The sequence below is a fragment of the Epargyreus clarus genome, unplaced genomic scaffold (assembly GCF_041222505.1).
Source record: "Epargyreus clarus isolate Ecla_fem2 unplaced genomic scaffold, WU_Ecla_fem_2.2 ptg000005l, whole genome shotgun sequence".
Taxonomy (NCBI): domain Eukaryota; kingdom Metazoa; phylum Arthropoda; class Insecta; order Lepidoptera; family Hesperiidae; genus Epargyreus; species Epargyreus clarus.
Window position 1 is genome coordinate 14,342,757 of NW_027332213.1, and position 20,266 is coordinate 14,363,022.

General features: G+C 35.2%; 1 protein-coding gene and 9 non-coding genes across 10 annotated transcripts; 4 read left to right on the top strand and 6 right to left on the bottom strand.

Moving 5' to 3' along the window:
• The first annotated feature begins 1,869 nt into the window (after positions 1-1,869).
• On the top strand, positions 1,870-19,737 carry LOC140757784 (putative transporter svop-1). Its single transcript, XM_073093655.1, has 10 exons — positions 1,870-2,024; positions 2,962-3,123; positions 5,008-5,170; positions 6,660-6,781; positions 7,867-8,111; positions 8,554-8,708; positions 9,094-9,217; positions 10,484-10,776; positions 11,345-11,472; positions 19,524-19,737. Exons 1-10 carry the CDS (start codon positions 1,955-1,957, stop codon positions 19,649-19,651), a joined length of 1,590 nt encoding a protein of 529 aa, XP_072949756.1. The 5' UTR covers positions 1,870-1,954; the 3' UTR covers positions 19,652-19,737.
• TRNAD-GUC (transfer RNA aspartic acid (anticodon GUC)) lies at positions 12,401-12,472 on the bottom strand. Its single transcript has one exon. It is a non-coding gene; the product is annotated as a tRNA-Asp (tRNA).
• TRNAD-GUC (transfer RNA aspartic acid (anticodon GUC)) lies at positions 13,236-13,307 on the bottom strand. The gene has a single exon. It is a non-coding gene; the product is annotated as a tRNA-Asp (tRNA).
• Positions 13,877-13,948, top strand: TRNAD-GUC (transfer RNA aspartic acid (anticodon GUC)). Its single transcript has one exon. It is a non-coding gene; the product is annotated as a tRNA-Asp (tRNA).
• TRNAD-GUC (transfer RNA aspartic acid (anticodon GUC)) lies at positions 14,485-14,556 on the top strand. The gene has a single exon. It is a non-coding gene; the product is annotated as a tRNA-Asp (tRNA).
• Positions 15,971-16,042, bottom strand: TRNAD-GUC (transfer RNA aspartic acid (anticodon GUC)). Its single transcript has one exon. It is a non-coding gene; the product is annotated as a tRNA-Asp (tRNA).
• TRNAD-GUC (transfer RNA aspartic acid (anticodon GUC)) lies at positions 16,956-17,027 on the bottom strand. The gene has a single exon. It is a non-coding gene; the product is annotated as a tRNA-Asp (tRNA).
• TRNAD-GUC (transfer RNA aspartic acid (anticodon GUC)) lies at positions 17,782-17,853 on the top strand. The gene has a single exon. It is a non-coding gene; the product is annotated as a tRNA-Asp (tRNA).
• TRNAD-GUC (transfer RNA aspartic acid (anticodon GUC)) lies at positions 18,493-18,564 on the bottom strand. Its single transcript has one exon. It is a non-coding gene; the product is annotated as a tRNA-Asp (tRNA).
• TRNAD-GUC (transfer RNA aspartic acid (anticodon GUC)) lies at positions 19,291-19,362 on the bottom strand. The gene has a single exon. It is a non-coding gene; the product is annotated as a tRNA-Asp (tRNA).
• Positions 19,738-20,266: the final 529 nt, after the last annotated feature.

Genomic DNA, 20,266 nt, shown 5'->3' on the forward strand with positions numbered 1-20,266 from the left:
GCGGAAAATGTCAAGGGGTGATATTAAATGAACAGTCCATAATGTTTATCTAGCTGTAAATGATAAAAATGTTTTCACAAAAGTTTAACAGTTATACCTTTAATGTGCAAACACTGTAATACACTTAACTTAAGAATTATGTTACAAATAATTTAAATATTTTATGTTTATTTTTCGTAGCCCGGACCCGCGCGGGACTACCGCCAACCTACTGGCTTAGGGCAGGTCAGGAGCGTACTGGAGGCTTACAGGGAAATAAATCAATCTGTATCGTTTTTAAGGACACTAATGGACGATACTTAATAGTGTATATGCTATATACGAGTATTACTCTTAAATTTCTCTCTCATTCTCTTAGAGTTCCTGTTTATTTTAAACTCACAGGATGTACCTAATATATTAGTAACCTGATAGTAAGCTTTGAGTCTATTTATTTTAACTAGTGTTCGCCCAGTTGTTAAAATTCGAGGAAAACACATTGTATGTTTTAACATATTCTTTATATAGAAACGTTCCAAGTTTTTTACTGATATTTGTTACAGAGATTAAGAAATGTTGATCTTCGGTAGCCAGTACAATTATATATTGATTATTATTAACAATTTAAATATAAATTTAATAATTTAATTTTAATTTCTAGTAGGTAGAAATTTGTGAAAGGTAGATCTTAAGAAACAATAAGATCGAATAGATTGATTATGAATAACGAGCATTAATAGATTTCGATTAATACCCCGATAAGCACTGATTAAGTGTTTTACCGATAAAATATGTTTCTCATCGGGAAATCCGCTGCAATTGGGTTTCACTGGTTGAATCATTATAATTGTCCGAATAATGTCAGCGACGTCGAAAATTATTTTAGGAATTAGGGATGTAATGTTCATGAAATATATCAGGAAACAAACGTAACGTAAGTTTCCTGAAAGATATTAATCAATTATATTCGTGTAAAAATAATGAAGTATGTTACTTTTTATTGCTATGATAGGTACGAAATAAAAAAGGTTTAATTATTTTTAATTTAGCGAAAAACTTATGAATGGGTTCTACAGAGAGCTTTAAACTTTCAGACAAAGAAGTATATAATATAAAATTCTATGTATGAACTAATAAATCCTAGTCCTAGATCCTATAAGATCCTAGATTTTATAAGTTCACAGATCAAACCAAACAGGTATTCCCATCAACAGGAGGATAAGGCTATTAATAAAGCTACGAGTACTTAATTATACGACGAAATAATACATAATAACGAATAAGTCTTATAATTAGAATATTTATTTTACTATAGATACTAGAACTTCAATATCTGTCGCAATTTGCCTTTTATGTACAGATTATCTACCATTCAGAACCCAAACAATACTCTAAAACTAAATGATTTTTTATATGCTATGATGTATCTATAACCGTTCACTATTCGATTAGAAATATTACACGTATCCTGATTCCCGCTACAGAATTTCTCTTACTAAATTTCATCGAGTGTCTATTAAGAAATATTTATCTATATACATGATAAAATACATTTACTAATAGGTAATCTTGGTCAGGAATTCTTCCACTTGCCAGAGTCTTTTGGTTATATTCTTATGGAACTCAATATTAATTCAATGAATCAGAAATATACGCTTATGTTCGTTATTTGTACAGATAAGCAAAATTCTAAAAAAATGACAAACTAAACAAACTGTTAAATATTTAAACTGATGACTAACAACAAAAACACCTCTGTTCTGAAACTAGTCTTTGATAAGAAACAGTATAAATGATAAAACAATGCCTGAAACCGATTCATACAATATAATATCGTATTTAAAGTGGACTTGTATCAATGGCAGTCATTTCTCTTGTTTACATCACATTACAAACACCTGCAAAGGTTACACATGTAAGCACATGTGGGGTTAAGTGATTTTCTAAAAATAAATTTTGTTCTTTGTGATTCGTGATGGAGGTCTGTGAAAGAAATTCCGAAGTGCCCGCAAAATGTAGCTTTGAGGATGCCTTAAATTTAACTGGTATGTATTCTTTTGTATTTCAATTAAAATAAAATGAATAATACATAAATAATCAATAAATAAATATTAGGCAGAAATAACATACAATTAATGTAATAAAATAATCTAACGGTAGGGTAATTAACCCTCAACGCAAAAGGGGGGTGTAAAAAGTTTGATGAGGGTGTTATTGTTTGAGAGTGTAAATAATCGGGAATTTATTAAGCTGTTCTTTTTGATATCGATAAAACAATAGAGAAAATGATAGTAATGTGTGAGGTACAACTATGCTGAGGTACTGCTAAGCTCCTTCGGAAAATTGGGAGTGCCACATCCATTCCATCGGTTGCATATTGATTTCCTCGGAGCGATACGTAATCAAACATATTTTTTAATTGTAGATGCTCAAATTCTCTTCGTTTTGTTTGATACGTAATTGACTCGCCTGCTCAATGGTATTTTGTGGAAAATAAAGAACTTAGTTGGTATTTGATAACTTTTCTTGTTCCGTGGTATTTAATACGCAATCCTTTCCCCTATAACTCGTTACCAACTGGTTCAAATTTTGTTCAAAATACACAGTTTAAAAATAGGAAAAATAGACCATCCTTAAAAGTAGGCTTTTTATCATGTATATAAATGTTGTAATAAATTGCTTAATGTAAAGCCAACGCACAGTATCGTGCATAAAGTCATCGGCATACAATTAAAGATTGTATTACATCGATTGAGGTTAAGGAACATAAGAATATATAGTATACTTTTCCGAGGCGTTTCAGCTAAGTCCTCAGGGGAAGCGGCGCATCTGTGATCGACCTCAAGTGGGAATACCTCCTATCTGGATTGATTACAGATGTCCACGGGCGGCAGTAGCCACTTACCATCAGGTGTACTGCATGCTAGTCTGCTACTCCTGTATTATAAAGAGAATAATATGAAAATATTACCCATATTTTAGGTTTCGGCAAGTACAACTTCTTCATGCTGACAACATGCTGCTGTTTGATCATGGCGATGTACTTGGACATCTTCGGCTTCTCTGTGGTGTTGCCCAGCGTGGCCTGCGACCTGGGGCTCACCACTTCACAGCAGGGCATGCTGTCCGCTGTTTCGCTCATTGGTAAGATCAGGGGCGAAACTATACCGTATCAGATTCGTCGCAAATTCATTGCATGAGGCTCTAAGAAATTATTGTTTACGAATTTCACTTTAGTGATTGTTTGCTGGTGACCTGTCGCCCTAAAGGGTAAGACTATATACCTACTTAATTTTTTCTTGTTAGAGTGGTGGCGGTGTTAAGATACAATTACCCCCAGTATCGATTGGGTTGATCTATGACCTTAAGACAATGGAGATCCATTGAAGTCAGAAAACAAAATCGGTTAAAGTTGATACTTGCGCCTACTAAAGAAATACGTAATCGTATATTCAGTAGTGAATTGGCCTACCTAGTGCAAGTTGAACTCGCAGATGGCGAGATTTGTACCACAAAATTTTTCATACATTTTTTTTTTTAATATAGCAGCTATGAAAGTAAATGCATTGTGAAGATTAGAATACTAGAAATAGGGTCCCGTTTTGACCGCATGGATACGGAACCCTAAAAAAGATTTCAATTAAAAGTTTATGGATGGAGGATGGATGGTTTTGTATCTACTCTGAACCTCATCAAAATTTTGCAATGTAATATAACAATATCTGTAGACAGTACGTAAACCTCGACGTCAGCCATTCCTGTGACCTTGTTGTCCACTGAAATTAAGCACTTGTTCAATGAAAAACCTGAGCAAATAACACGTGTATTTTTAAGTGGAAGCTAGTACTTTTTCTTATTATCATCATCATTAAATATTCTGATTAAAGACATTTCATCTCAGAAGTTTTTAATATTTCCATTGGTTAACCAAGTAAAGTAGAACGTGAACTAAGTGAGGGTTGCCACCTTTTTTTGAGGAGAATAATATTTTATTAAAAGTAGTAGCATTTTTTTCCCCACTCGCTGGACACTTACTATTCCAAATAACTAAATATTTTTTCCTACCATTATACCTATACATTAAATGACGTGGTTGCATTTTATTTTCTACATCGATTGGGTCAATAATATGAATTAGCGGCAAAATCCATATACATTATACATATAGTACGATACAATATATTGTAGGTGACAACCCTAACTAGGATTTTGTTCTTTTAACACGATCACAGAATACAATAACAGTTACCTGTGGAATCTGACACAATTAATATACATACATAATTCATCTCACGATATTATACAAAGAAAATAAACAAAAACATTTACTCGAGCACATTTTCCTAGAATTTACTTGAAATTACCATATATTTGTAATAACACCTACTTAACATGTAAAATACATTACAATAACATATAGTTGATTAACAATACTTCATCTTAATTTGGAATATTTTAACAATTAATTCAATAGCACACCTATTTTCAGCTTTGTAAACTACTTTTTTGCAAATATATTTCACGTTAGGAAGTGTACATCAACGCTCATTATTAATAACTAGCTGACCCGGCAAACTTTGTACCGCCTCAAAATCTATTTATCAAATGTATTTCATATAAAATATAGCCTATGTTGCTCGTGGATAATGTAGCTTTCGAATGGTGAAAGAAATTTTAAAATCGGTCCAGTAGTTTTTGAGCCTATTCATTACAATCAAACAAACAAACAAAGTTTTCCTCTTTATAATATTAGTATAGATAAATTTATCGAATATTTTGCTTACCAAAGATCTAAAATATCTGCCTACTATAAATATAAATCTCGGTAGGATCTCATCGCATGATACATCCTTTCCTAGGCGTTCCACCTTATTCCTCTGGGTTAGCGGTGGATCTGTGGCCGATCTCGGGTAGGAATATCATTACAAATATCCATGTGCGGTAGTAGCCACTTAACAACAGGTTAACTGACTGTACGTGCTCCTGCTACTCTCATATATTATGAAAAGATACGAATATTGTTTCCAGGTATAATGGCATCATCATACGCCTGGGGCATCTGCGCAGACACGCTGGGCCGCAGGACCACCCTGCTGTTCGCGATGCCTGTGGGTGTCATTTTAGGTCTGGCCGTCAGCGTGGCACCGACATTTGAAACGTTAGCAGTGTTGAAGTTCTTGTCGGGTGCCTTGTAAGTAGACCACCTCGATAAGAGTTATCCCTCTTAAGATCTGATAATTACTCCACAAAATTAGGATGATAGAAATAGGTTTGGGTTATAAAGCGTGACAGAGAATGAGACATAAGTAGGTACATACCAGCATACATCACACGCTCGAAAAATATTTCTTTCCGCGGTTGACTAAAAATGTATGTATTTATTTATTTTGTACAAACTTACATTTAACATTACAGGATTATCCTGATGCGTTAAAGTAGATCTTATATAATTAGTTCTAATAAACACTAATTGAAAACATAGAACAAAATAAGTACTATAATTTATAATATGCCTCTGTGAACTCATTCAGCATGCAAAGTAAATAAATCGATACTGTTAGCCATCGCATTAAGTGTATGAACGCGTGTGAAATACCAAATTCGAGTAGAACTGAGCTTCACGACAATGAAAACGAATCTATTAGGCAACATAAAAGTTAATTATTCCGAATTCTATCTACCACTTAATTATTTATCTATGATACATAATAATTCTACTCATAAATTATTTGATATAGTGCAATGTGAAGGCACTTAATCTTGCAAACAACGCGTGTTTAAATTTATTTTTATCAACTTTACAGTAAATAGTAAGTAGTATTTACTTTTGTATTTCAACTTTGATAGCATACATTCATCATTCAGAGCCCACTAGGTGTTAAGGGATACCCAAATTTAGGGCTGCCACCCATACTATTATATAATAATTAATATCGGTCGTCGGTATCGTCGGTCTATATTTTAATCAATTGTACTATACTTTCAAGTGGAGTAGCGTAGTGTAGGATACTGTTTTTCACAGGAGTAAGTTCGCGAAAAAATACTATTTTATTCCTGGATTTTTCAAAAGTAGTATATTATTACATTCTTTAAACAAATAGTAAAATAAAGTGACAGCCCTACCCAAATCTTATATCTAATCTCATGATTTACAAATCTGGCGTGTATGGTCGCACAAAGCAGGTCGACAAACATAGTAAAATGTGTATAGTTCTAACAAATATTGCTATATCGACAAGGCCTTAATTATTTTGTAACCGTATGACGACAATAGTCAACCCATAACTGTCCCACAGCTGGGCTCAGATCTCTTCTTAGATTGATAGAAAGTTTCCTTACTATGTTTTCCTTCGCCGTTAGAGCAGGTGATAATTAATTTTTAATAGGTACCTAACCCTGAAGAATCAGAGGTGCTTAGGGTTTGAACCTTAGACCCCTAGATTGTCGCTAAGTCTCAAACCACTAGGCTATCACAGCTTTGTCTCTGTAGTCCCGGGATAAGAATAGGGCTGCGTGTCGTAAGAGGCGACTAAAAGGGGGCTTCCGGGGTTGCGGACAGCAAGAGTGGAAGCTCGAACCGTCCAGCAAGCGACCCCCGGAAGGACGGGGTTATATATGTCGCATACTGTCAAAAACAGGCTATCACAGCTTCTATATTCATTTAATTTATCTTATTACAGCACAGCGTCCGCGAACGCAGCAGCATTCGTGCTACAAGGGGAAAGCGTACCGTGCCGGCAGCGTAGTCGCTTCATGTTCCTCATGGCAAGCGCTACCATGGTTGTCCAGTTCGTCATATGCTGTAAGAATCTTTATTGACATAAAGAGTAATCTCTAATAGTATCGTGCCGGCAGCGCAGTCGCTTCATGTTCCTCATGGCAAGCGCTACCATGGTTGTCCAGTTCGTCATATGCTGTAAGAATCTTTATTGACATAAAAAGTAATGTCTAATAGTATCGTGCCGGCAGCGCAGTCGCTTCATGTTCCTCATGGCAAGCGCTACCATGGTTGTCCAGTTCGTCATATGCTGTAAGAATCTTTATTGACATAAAAAGTAATGTCTAATAGTATCGTGCCGGCAGCGCAGTCGCTTCATGTTCCTCATGGCAAGCGCTACCATGGTTGTCCAGTTCGTCATATGCTGTAAGAATCTTTATTGACATAAAAAGTAATGTCTAATAGTACCGTGCCGGCAGCGCAGTCGCTTCATGTTCCTCATGGCAAGCGCTACCATGGTTGTCCAGTTCGTCATATGCTGTAAGAATCTTTATTGACATAAAAAGTAATGTCTAATAGTACCGTGCCGGCAGCGCAGTCGCTTCATGTTCCTCATGGCAAGCGCTACCATGGTAGTCCAGTTCGTCATATGCTGTAAGACTCTCTATTAGTATACAAAAAGTTACTTTCTAATACCCGATATTAATAAACAATCTGTTCAATGTTTTGCCTACTAAAGATTGATATTTGACCATTTTTTCGTCAGACATTGTTAATTTGCCACCTTTGGTAGTTGGATCGAATTTAGGATAAGGGTTAGGGATTAGGATTAGATTGATTATTAATATCCGGCTTAAATCAGTGGTCTGCTTCATGTTTAGCAACAAGAGCATAGTATAAGCCTAGAAGCGGGGTTCCGCAATTGTCTCTTAAATTTATCAAAAAAGGTCCCATTTGTAAACGTCGAACATTACTCAATCAGGTTATTATAAGACTTGCATTGACGACATTATCACGGGACAGAAGATGCCACATGAGGTCAAAAACAACACAAATGTTGTTGCCAAGTTTGAGAATCCGTTGCACCATTTTGTACTGCTACTATACCAGTAGGTACCTATGTTCTTTTATTTTTAATAATACCCACTCTTCATATATTTTATTTACAGCAATCGGCTTACCAATTTTCCGGCTAACATTCAGGATAAACATCGCCTGGCTATCCCTGGACTACCGGCCGTGGAGGCTCCTGCTCCAAATCATAAGCCTGCCAGGCATCCTGGGCGTGATTGGCTTGCTGTTCATGAAGGAGAGCCCTAAGTTCCTCCTCAGCAAAGGCCAGGATGACGCAGCCATTAATGTGCTGAAAAGTATTTACCGCTGGAACACAGGGTTGCATCCAAATACATACCCTGTAAGTAAATTACGTTATTTTTTTACACTCCTACCACCTAGAATTTCCTGAGTTTTGGATGTCACAGAACACTCAAATTGGTTTTAAAAGTGATAGAACCCCTTGTGGTGCAACTTTTAATTTGTTATGTGGCAGAAATTGGTGTGGCGGTGGTGCCACATAACGTCAGTGTTAAATGCGGTTTCGGTTAAAAGATCCTCTAATAACTATGTCTGTTTCCCTTAGACATAGTTATTAGAGGCTATCTAATTTAGTGCTCAGAATTAGCAACTCATATGTGGTCCACATCAGGTAGGACTGAAATCGTATGTAGGATTGATTACAGATCTCCATAGGCGGCAGTAGCCACTTACGATCAAGTGGACTACATGCTTGTTCGGTGCTTTGATTACGGTATTAAAAATCAGCGTGACTAAAAAGATTTTTACATCATGGTTCTCAGGTAACGTCAGTGTTCTTAGAAGAAACCCTCCGGTCAGAGGACGTCGACACCTCCTTCGTTCGCCGCATGTGGAACCAGACAGCACCACTGTTCAAACCACCTCTACTCAAGAACTCTCTCAAGCTCTACTACATGCTTCTGTGTGCTTATATGACGTGAGTTTCTCAAAAAACTATTACAAGAACTAAAATAAATATACTCATAAATAACTACTGCAAAAAAATATAATAAGAAAAAAATATAAATAAATTTAAATATAAATTAATAATAAAAGAAACAGCACTACAAAGCTACTATGCTTCTACTATTTCAAAGTATAGTAAGTTAAGAAATTCTCATATACTTAGGAACGATGTAAAATAATTAATCGTAATGAAATACCATACGGAAATGTAGCAATATGTAAATAGCTACGCCATTAAATATTTGTATACCGATTTTCGCTCGTTATTATTAATCAATCTATCCAATGTTATGCCTACCAAAGATTGAAATATTTTGACAATTACTTCGATTGAATATTAATAATGGCGTGAATAGATCAACAGGATACACAATGTGGCTGCCTACTATGACCAATGCGTACTTCAACGGTGAGGACAGCAGTGGGAAAACCTTTTGCGAGGTCGCCAGCACCGCTGCCACAAGCAGTTCCAGTAATTCGGTAAATATATTTTTTTTTTATAATATAGAAGTAGCAGACGAACATGCAGTCCACCTGATGGTGGCTACTGCCGCCCATGGACATCAGTAATCAACCCCAGATGGGATTAGATATTCCTACCTGAGGTCGGCCACAGATGTGCCGCTACCCCTGAGGACTAAGCTGGAACGCCTCGGAAGTCTGTCTCCATTACCACACCCTTCAAAACGGAACACAGCAGCGCCTAACACTGTTGTTATTAGGTAGAAATAGGTGTAAATAAATATATTATTATTTTTCTGAAACTAACTTTTATATTCATTTCAATAATATAAAAAGGAACATTTCATCCATTTGTTCTCAGAGTGCAAGATATTAGACAAACTCCTCCTCCTATACTCCAATGCCTTATAGTAGGTGCTTAATTAAATGCATAAATATCCTCGTAACTAATCTATTAAAATGGTATCTTGCATTGGATTGCATAAACTGCAAAAAACAAACAAAACAAACGCTTTCTACACTCACAGCCCCACACTAGGATTCCCTGTATCGTGGGTGCCATGGACACACACATAGACAAATACACAAACACCCAGACCCAGAAACAGAAATCTAAATTCATCATTTAGATATCCGTCTGGCCGGGCATCGAACCCGGGACCCTCTGCGTGTCAGACAGGTATGGTGACCGCTCCGCCACGCGGGTCGTCGGGAAAAAAGTAATATTAATTTAATATTACTCAATTGAATAGTACATGTACTGTTCAATTGAGTGAACACTTTAACATTACACAATTTGTAACGTTTTCATGATATGAAAGTATTTCACCATCATACAACAGTATACTAATTCTCTATTTCATTATTTCATTGTAGTACGCTGGAACTCCTCGTGTAAATTATCGTGTTACCGTTCATACCAGAACACACCTCAGCTTTACAATGCTGTAAAAGACAAGAAATAGAAGTACTGCTATTTTCGGTTTTACCACGTCGTAGTTAGAAGCAGGTTTGAAGAGCACCTGCTGCGGTACAACCTTTATACGGGACGCACTTAACAACCCACATAAGAAAACTAACTATATATAGTAGTCTTTGAAATAAGTTGGTGATAAAAATGATCGTTGATGTTTTTAGACTTGATGGATTACGATAATATTCTTTTTAGAAAAGTCTCAGGGGCGCAATCTTCAAATTTTACCAGAGACGCAAAATATAAATCTTGCCTAAACTCATGATTTGCTAAGACGCTGAACTTCTACCTCCATTTAACCCTTGTTTCAGACCACAGTAACAGATTGCGACAACGTCATCCAACCTCTAACGCTCTACGCGGTGATGTTCTACTCCGGGCTGTCTGGCACCCTCAACATCTTGCTGACCTTCCTCGTGGAGCCGCTGGGCAAGCGGCGCACCACCCACCTGATCTTCTGCGCGTCCATCGTGTGCGGGATCCTCCTTCTTTTCGTGAGGGTCCCACTCCTAAGCATCATTCTCTTCTACAATTTCCTCTACGTGGCGCTCATCTTGGGCAATGTCAACACTTACTTGGTGGAGCTGAACCCTACATATTTGAGGTAAGTCGCCACCCAGCTGCACAAAGGTGTACAAATTACAATTAAAGTACATTTTTAAATTTTTATATGCCTTTTTATATCTGAATCCCATTTTATACCATACATGCTCAAGTCACAATTGTCCTGACCACTATATTTATTTTTGTTTAATACTATAGTCAATATCATTATTAATTCAAATATTTTATAACAAAATTATATTAACGAGTACCGACACTTTTATTTTGTAGTACCGATTACCTACAATTAGAAGCACACAACGCAACACATAACGTAACACGTATGTTACGTTATGTGTTGCGTTACGTTAATGTAATGTAATGCAACTTATTGCAACGATTCTTTATGTAAAATATTGTCACTGTATGAAAAGCACTTTGACGTAACGTAGTGTAATGTTATACATTTTTTAAGTTACACCAATTAAATGTACTTTATGAAAAAGTACTTGAATGTAACGTAGTGTAATGTAATGTATGTATATTTTTTTAAACATTAACTTGTACAAAGACTATTATTTTTTAAACGTTATGATGTACAACAACTTATAAATATGTAATGTCCCCAGGGGCATGGCGACGTGTCTGTCGGTGCTGGTGGCGCGCGGCTTCGGCTTCTTCAGCGTGCAGCTCATCGCCAGCATGCTCGCCGACCACTGCACGCCCATGGTCAGCGGCTACATCGCTCTAGTCATTTGTAAGTACATTCATCAACCCATTACTGTGCCACTGCTGCACGGGTCTCCTCTCAGAATGAGAAGGATTAGGCCATAGCCCACCGCACTAGCTAAGTGCGTATTGGTAGACTTCACATACCTTTGAAAACATTTTTTTTAGATTTCTCAGGTGTGCAAGTATCCTCACGATGTATTCTTCACCGTTTTAAGCAAGTGATGATTAATTTATAATACGCACATACTTTAAAAAATCAGAACCGTGCCTGGAATTTGAACCTCGGACCCCAAGATCAAGGAACCGAGTTTCTTAACCACAAGGCTATCACTGCTCTTGTAATCTACCTTTGTGGTAAGGAATACATACTTATCCGAGGTATTCCGAGGTATTCCGAGGTAGAAACGCATGTGTGACCAATTAAGAATCTTGTCTTGTATGGGGTTGATCTGTGGGGGGGACATCTGTGTCCATGACAGCCTTGTACCATCAAGTGGACTGCTCGTTTGCTACTCGTATATTTAAAAAAATACCATCTTACATTTATATTGAGATTTGTCTACAGCTTTTTATAAGCTAATCTACCTAACATCGCTTTTATAGATTTATATTTAGACGTATCTTAACCTTTTAATGAGTTTATTCGTAACGCCTAACTTAGCCTTAGGCTTCGTATCTAAAGTGCATAAACAGAACCTTTAAAGTTTTGTAATTGCGGTCTGCCTAGATAAGACGGACTATGTTTATATAAAAGACATTTTATTTAAAAGGCATTACTTTTGGAAGGTGTGTTTTATAAAATTAGAAAATAGATGGTACTCCAAGTCTACACAAGTAATTGAGGATAAATAAAAATTGAAAGGAATAATAAAAATTATGTACAATAAATTAATAATATTATCTTTACTACGCTTTGGCAGAAAGCTTTAAAATATAGAAACTCTAAAAATATTCTCTCCGGCGGGGAATCGAACCCCGGTCTCCCGCGTGACAGGCGGGGATACTTACCACTATACTACCGAAGATGATGACTGATAATTTGAAATTATTGATCGATAAGTACAATATACGCCAGCTTTTCTATAATTTTATTCATTACTAGCTGACCTAGCAAACGTTGTGTTGCCAAATAAATAAAAAAATGTTAAGAGTGAACAACCCTTATCACTTAGGGGTATGAAAAATAGATAGTAGCCGATTCTCTGACCTACTGAATATGCATATAAAACTTGGGGAAAATCGGTAAAGCCGTTTCGGAGGAGTACGGTAACTAACATTGTGACACGAAAATTTTATATATAAGATATTTAGCCGTAACTTAAGCTTTTAACAAGTTTATTCGTAACGCCTGTCAAGCGCATTACCGTGCGTGGGTGTTAGGTTTCATATCTAAAGGGCATAAAAAGAACCCTAAACATTTCGTTCTTTTTATTTGCCCAGATAAGACGGACAATATTAGGTGAATCACAGGCATTTTATTTAAAACTATTGTCACCTTTAGAAGGTGTGTTCCTTAAGATTAAAAAACGGAATAAACCAAATTTATTCATGAAATTGCGGGATAAAGGAAGATTTTGGTAAATAGGTAGTTCTGAAGAAATATTTTTATTTTAGTCACATACTTACGTACGTTAAACAAGCTTGCACAGTCTACAAAGGTAAAACACAGTCTGTGTGATTAGGAACGTTTTTTTATTAAGTATTCATCAAAATGAATTAAAAAATATATATATTTCCCGTTTACGCTTTGGCAAAAAAGGTTTAAAATATAGAAATTCTAAAAAGATTCTCTCCGGCGGGGAATCGAACCCCGGTCTCCCGCGTGACAGGCGGGGATACTTACCACTATACTACCGAAGATGATGACTGAGGAATCGAAATTATTGATCTATAAGTACAATGTAAACCAGCTTTTATACAATTTTATTAATTATATGAATAATTCATCATTCACTACGTAATATTTATTTATATTTATTTTGTATAATTTATTAAAATCAATATAAATGCCACACACATTACATCATACAGTTTTTATTTAATTGAAATACATATATTGAATTACTTTGGTACTAAAAAAGTTTATAACAATACAATATGCAATCGTTCATTAAAATACGATGCGACAATTTGTTTAATTATTGTATTTTTTTTATTCGAATATAATGAAATTTAAAACTTTCACCATTTTTTCTAGAGCAATTTTTTGCAGAGATTTTTTTGCAGAGGAATGTTCAAAATCTAAACATTCACCTTTAACACATTCCATTGATTTTTTTAAATTAATCTCGTCAGCACGATATCAATGATCTCTATAATTATTATTAATTTTATAATTTTTGAACATAAGAAAGCTTTACTTGTGGTGTAGTGCACACTTACTAAAGAATCTTTGCTGTTATATTATATTTTTAACATTAGTTGCTACATCTTCGGTAGTATAGTGGTAAGTATCCCCGCCTGTCACGCGGGAGACCGGGGTTCGATTCCCCGCCGGAGAGATCTTTTATATCTGTGTAGCGTTGATATAAAGTAAATTTATATACTAACTTAAAATAACATTTTTTTTGCCGAAATATTAAATAAATACCAACTCTTTCCTTCCAAACTACAAAAACTTATTAATTATTTATTGAGTAATTAAAATATGTAGTATAACAATAGGTATGTGGGGAGCGACCGCGCTCGATGTTGCTAGTACCTGTCATTTTTGAATAATACTGACCCTATAGCCTTAGGAATGCTTTATTAAATGAAAAGTATATCTTTAGTTTTGCGCAGACGAATTTTGATCATACATTTAAGATGTAGTACCTATAGCAACTTGAGATTTTTTTTATCATAAAGCATCCTGTATGCTTCTCAGAAAAACGTCTTAAATATAATTGTTAGTGGCAAATTCAACCGAGAATATGAGAAGAGTGTATTACTATAAATCACAAAACACTGTTATAGTTTGTCGAAGATATTAATGGAAGTTTGATAATGTTATTTATTCAGTGGGCTCTCTATCCAATTTTTCCCATTTCTATACACATCTTCGGTAGTATAGTGGTAAGTATCCCCGCCTGTCACGCGGGAGACCGGGGTTCGATTCCCCGCCGGAGAGACTTTTTATGACTGTGTGGAGTTGATATAATTTACATTTAGATACTAACATAAGTAGAGAATACATTCGTTTTTTTACCGAAATATTTAATAAAAATATATTTGTCCTTACAAAACATAATAAGACACATTTCGGAAGCGTCCGCGTTTGACGTTGTTTCCACCTGACCTTATTTGAGAAACAGTGCCGCTAATGTTACATAATTGCCTAGATAAAATAGATTTTGAAGTAAATACTTTAAAATCTATTTATAATTGATTGTGTGCTAACACGGTACAATCGTATGTACTTAAGATAACAATATCAATCTGAGAATTTTAGGAGTGGTGAGAAAAACATTCAAAGTGAGAAAAGCAGCGATAGCCTAGTGGTGAAGAAACTCGGACTCTCGATCGAGGGGTCCGAGCTTCAAATCCCAGGCACGTACCTCTGATTTTTCAAAGTTATGTGCAAATTAGAAATTATTGATCACTTGCTTAAATGGTGAAGAAAACATCGCGAGAAAACCTGCATATCTTAGAAAATATAAAAAAATATAATAGATTTGAAAGGTATGTGAAGTCTACCAATTCGCACTGGGCCAGCGCGGTGTACTATGGCCTAATTCTTCTCATTCTGACAGGAGACCCGTGCCCAGCAGTGGGACAGTAATGGGTTGATGATGAGAAAAACATTCGAACGAATTACAGTTGGGTGTGTCCGCGGAAAATACTACTGCGAATTTTTTAGAGGAGTATTATGACAAGCCGTAGATTTTTTTCACATCTGGAGTTGATTGCAGATGCCCATGGGCGGCAGTAGCTACTTAACTTCAGGTTGACTGCAGAGGACTTTTGCTACTATCTATCATATAAATTTTTATCTGATAGTAGCTCATATAAAAAGTTTGCTACAAAGGTGTTAAAAAATAAGCAAAAGTCCTCTCCGGCGGGGATCGAACCCCGGTCTCCCGCGTGACAGGCGGGGATACTTACCACTATACTACCGAAGATGTGAAAGCTGTTGCCAAAAATGTGACATAAAAGTAAAAGGCGAATTGCCTTGCCTTGAAATTTTGCCTTACCACAATAGATTTGACATTTCGACAGAATCGGTGGATTGGACACTTCCTCTTTATAGACACAAATGGCACAATATGAAATTTCATTGACATAAGAGCAAGATAAAAGTTTGTTAAACTGAAACAGTACATAGTATTAAAGATCTAAAACGCCAACTTGTATGAAAAAAAAATCGATGATCGGTGAAATTAATTTCAAATTTTTGATCAAATCTTCCGTGTATTGAACCAAACTAATATCTTTTCAACTCTAAGGTAAAAATATATACATATCTATATACTCTATATCTACATACTCTATACGCTACATTATTGTTGTTGACATAGTATACTCCAGTATAGATACAAAAAGTTCTCTCCGGCGGGGAATCGAACCCCGGTCTCCCGCGTGACAGGCGGGGATACTGACCACTATACTACCGAAGATGTGTATAGAATCACCAAAAATTGAATACACCCCCCACTTAATACGTTAAACCCAATCAAGCTCCCATTCATATCTTCGAGAAATTATAAAAGAGTTGTATGGTTTTATACTCGTAGTAAGAGTGTAGCTATATACTCTTCTCATATTCTCGGTTGTATGTACCACTGAGAATAGGCATGATGACAAATTTTGAAAACCCCTTCTATAACGTAGGTACATGTTAACCGATTCCAAAAATCGTATTATTTCGGTAATAAATTCAGTATTAACAAAAATAATAACATTTGTTTATAGCCACTTTGAATTAAGCGAAAACACTCACCAGTGTCACGGCGTCCGTTGGTGACGTCACGTTAGAACATCCCATATAAAATTTCAAGCAATTCAGTGACATACCCAAAAATGACGTCATTTGCGCCCCGTTAGCGTTTCAGACAAGATGGCCGACTGCAGTATTTTATACTTTTGTTTAATTGATAATATTATAAATCTTAAAGTTTTTTCTTAAACTGAGTCATTTTTGAGAAGCCTTTCGATATACATATTGTGTTTTCTTAAATCATTTATTCTTTGATTTTTTAATACTGTCATCATGCCAATTATATTTAAGACGTTCTCACGAGCAAGCCGTAAGCCGTATGCACAAAACTATTTTAATTACAAAATAAAACAAATTTAATTTAATTTAACTAAGTCTATAGCGCCAGTGTTACTAAAAATGTCAGGTAGAAGCAACATCGAGCGCGTTCACTCTGAAAATATTATTATAATTAGTTTACTAATAATTAATAAGTTTTTGTGTTTTGAGCGGAAACAGTATTTGTTCAAAAATTGGGGTAAAAAAACATTCGTATTATTCTTAGGCAAGTATATAAATTTACATTATATCAGCATTACACAGGCATAAAAGCTCTCTCCGGCGGGGAATCGAACCCCGGTCTCCCGCGTGACAGGCGGGGATACTTACCACTATACTACCGAAGATATAGCAAATAACGTTAAAAATGTAGTATAACAAACTATTTACAAAACACTACAAATGAATAGTTTTGTAGTATGAAACACTATACCATCGCAATGGACTATGGTCTAATTCTTCTTATTCTGAGAGGAGACACATACCCAGCAGTGGAACGGGGTAATATTTTGGGGTGGGCGACATTGTCAAATAAATAATCATTAAAGAGGTCGGTTGTAGACAGAGGAACGAAATTTCATATTGTGCCATTTGTGTCCATAAAGAGGAAGTGTCCAATCCACCGATTAGGTCGTAAAGTCGAATCTATTGCGGCAAGGCAAAAAATATCACCAATCTTTTTATCGTCGAAAAGTATTTGAGCTTGACGACATTTTTTTTTGTCGATCGAAATTCGTAAAGGTACGTTCACATAAATTTGCAATTACTTAGTACATCGCACAGTCTTTAGTAAATAGTATATTTTAGGTACAATAAAGGCCATCCAAAGCCATAGACGGTAGAGCTACTTAACATAATCAAACAGCAGCATTTTCTCAAAAAATTTTAAATCTTAAAATTAATAACTAAATGTCCGGTACAAAAATATACCTACATTACAAAAATATATCGGTATACAGTAGAAAAATATACCTACTCCGATTTTCTAAAAATAATTTTATTTTTATGCAAAGCCATAAAACATATTCTTATAATTTTCTTATTCGGCGCCTTCCATTTACCTTTTAGTTTTATGTCAAATTTTTGGCCACAGCTATCACATCTTCGGTAGTATAGTGGTCAGTATCCCCGCCTGTCACGCGGGAGACCGGGGTTCGATTCCCCGCCGGAGAGAACTTTTGCTTCTTTTTTTTAAAACCTGTATATAGCAAACTTTTAACATGAGCTACTATCAGATAAAAATGTATATGATAGACCTACGTTTAAAATACAAGTAACACATTATGTATTGTTTATTTATTTAACACCTGCCGCAAATTCTCTCCAATCACCAAGGGTTGACTGGTAGAGAATGCCATTAGGCATTAAGTCTGCCCTGTTGTAATATAACTTTGTGTTACTTTTACAATAAATATATAAATAAATGAATTATGTTATTTGTTAATGTTCTACGTAACTACGCACTTGTTAAGAGAAGTAAGGAGTAAAACTTTGATCTTTGGTACTCCAATGTTTACCACTGGATATCTAATCTTATTTCTGCAGCATAAGTGAAAGTAGTGCTTGAACACGAAATTCCAACCTATTCCTTAGTAACGTATGTAACCTATAAAGTTACCTCGTACAAGACTCCTATTCTCAGTCATTCAACGCTCATGTTGTATAATATAATAGAATATGTCCTTGATAAAAGTGACCACGAAAGTACCGAAAAAATCGAAATCTATGACTACGAACTATAAAAATCATACAATAAAAAAACGAGTAGAATTTTAAATTGACAGCATTGAAATATACAACTGCAAAAAAAGTCTCTCCGGCGGGGAATCGAACCCCGGTCTCCCGCGTGACAGGCGGGGATACTTACCACTATACTACCGAAGATGTATTCAAAGTGGTGAATTTACTGTACTAAAACTTAATTCCAATCCTAAGCGAATCCTTACAAGTTGTATTGATAAATTATTAAAATAATCTTATTTTTGACATTAATAAAATTCTTCAACGAACTCGAATTTGAATTCTTAGAGTATTAATGTGATTGGTTGATTTCCAAATTTAATTATTATTATTCCTATCGTATTTCATATTGTCTTTCTTTTTAAATCAATCATTTTAATCGTCTAGACAATGTATAAGTGTTCACTTTGTTGGTGTAACCCAATAATAAATAAATAAACATTTGTCTTGATCTAAAGCTGTGACAAAAGCGCTTGCAAGCTTACAAAAAACAAGACAAACGATCTATCCACACCATTTAATTTATTGTAAAATTACAAGTAGTGACAATCGTTATGTAACTTATATATAACCAACGCACATCATAGATTTACCGAAAATATGTCAGTTAAATGTATTCATTTCTCTTCAAAAGTTATTAAATGTAAAACGCCTGTAACAATATCTTTGCTTATCACTGTCCTCGCGCTCCTAGGGTTGTTGCTATGTTATTTCACCAGGAGTTAGAAGAATTTTTCGAAATCGAATTGTAAATTAAAACATACATACGTCTGAAGCTAATAAAAGCGTATTAAAAAAAAATACTGTCTCATCCCAAGCTTATTTTAACTTCCAAAAAAAATCGCATTGTCAGAAAAATAAAAAAAAAGTCTCTCCGGCGGGGAATCGAACCCCGGTCTCCCGCGTGACAGGCGGGGATACTTACCACTATACTACCGAAGATGATGACTGTGTAATCAAAATTATCAAACAATACGTAAAATAATAAATAAATATATGTCACATGCTTACTGCATAATATTTAAAAGTTCTGTATAGAATTAATTAGCATTATATTAAAGATGTGCTATTTCTTATATTCTAATATGCATGTTTTGTTTCAGCTGGTCTTATTGTGTCCATATTCCTGCCACCAGATGTAAAGAAAACTGAAGATCAAGTTCCAAGAGATATACAGCAAACAGAATATTATAATAATATATCAGCTGAAAACGAGAAAACACAAATATAATTAAATTATATTTTAGTCTTGATATTACAATTACATTAACTGTGATCATAAGTGTAGTTTATAGATAATTTTAATGCTATTTTTAAAGAATCTTTATGATGGAATAAAGTTTTAATATGAGGGTAATATTTTATTATTGTAACTTTACCTTAGGGGCAAAACGAAATGTACACAATTGCAAAATAAACTAATATTTGCGAATAGCAGAACGAAACAGAATAACTATAACAATATAATTCTAGTGGTTGAAAACTCGTAATCTCGATCGAGAGATCTGAGGTTTAAATCCCATACCTCTGATTTTTCGAAGTTATGTGCGTTTAACAAATTTATTACTACTTGCTTAAACGGTGAAGGAAAACATGGTGAGGAAATTTGTATACCCGAGTTCTAAAAAATATCTCAAAGGTACCCTATGTGAAATTTATGAATACGCACTTGGCCAGCGAGGTGGACTAGGGCCTAATCCTTTTGTTTCTGAGATGAGACCCGTGCCTAGCCCTGAGACAATAATGGATTGATAAAGAATAAGAATTGATAATTTATCAAATAGGTAGAAAAGGGTAGGAATTTATACAACAAAAAATGTATACCTACCAACTAATTGGACATTTT

What these genes read in the sequence shown, in the direction of transcription:
- LOC140757784 (XM_073093655.1), top strand. Translation starts at nt 1,955, where the DNA reads ATGGAGGTCTGTGAAAGAAATTCCGAAGTGCCCGCAAAATGTAGCTTT. An exon ending in AAGTTCTTGTCGGGTGCCTT is followed by an intron (nt 5,171 to 6,659) that starts GTAAGTAGACCA and finishes ATCTTATTACAG; the next exon opens with CACAGCGTCCGCGAACGCAG. An exon ending in CTTCTGTGTGCTTATATGAC is followed by an intron (nt 8,709 to 9,093) that starts GTGAGTTTCTCA and finishes TGGCGTGAATAG; the next exon opens with ATCAACAGGATACACAATGT.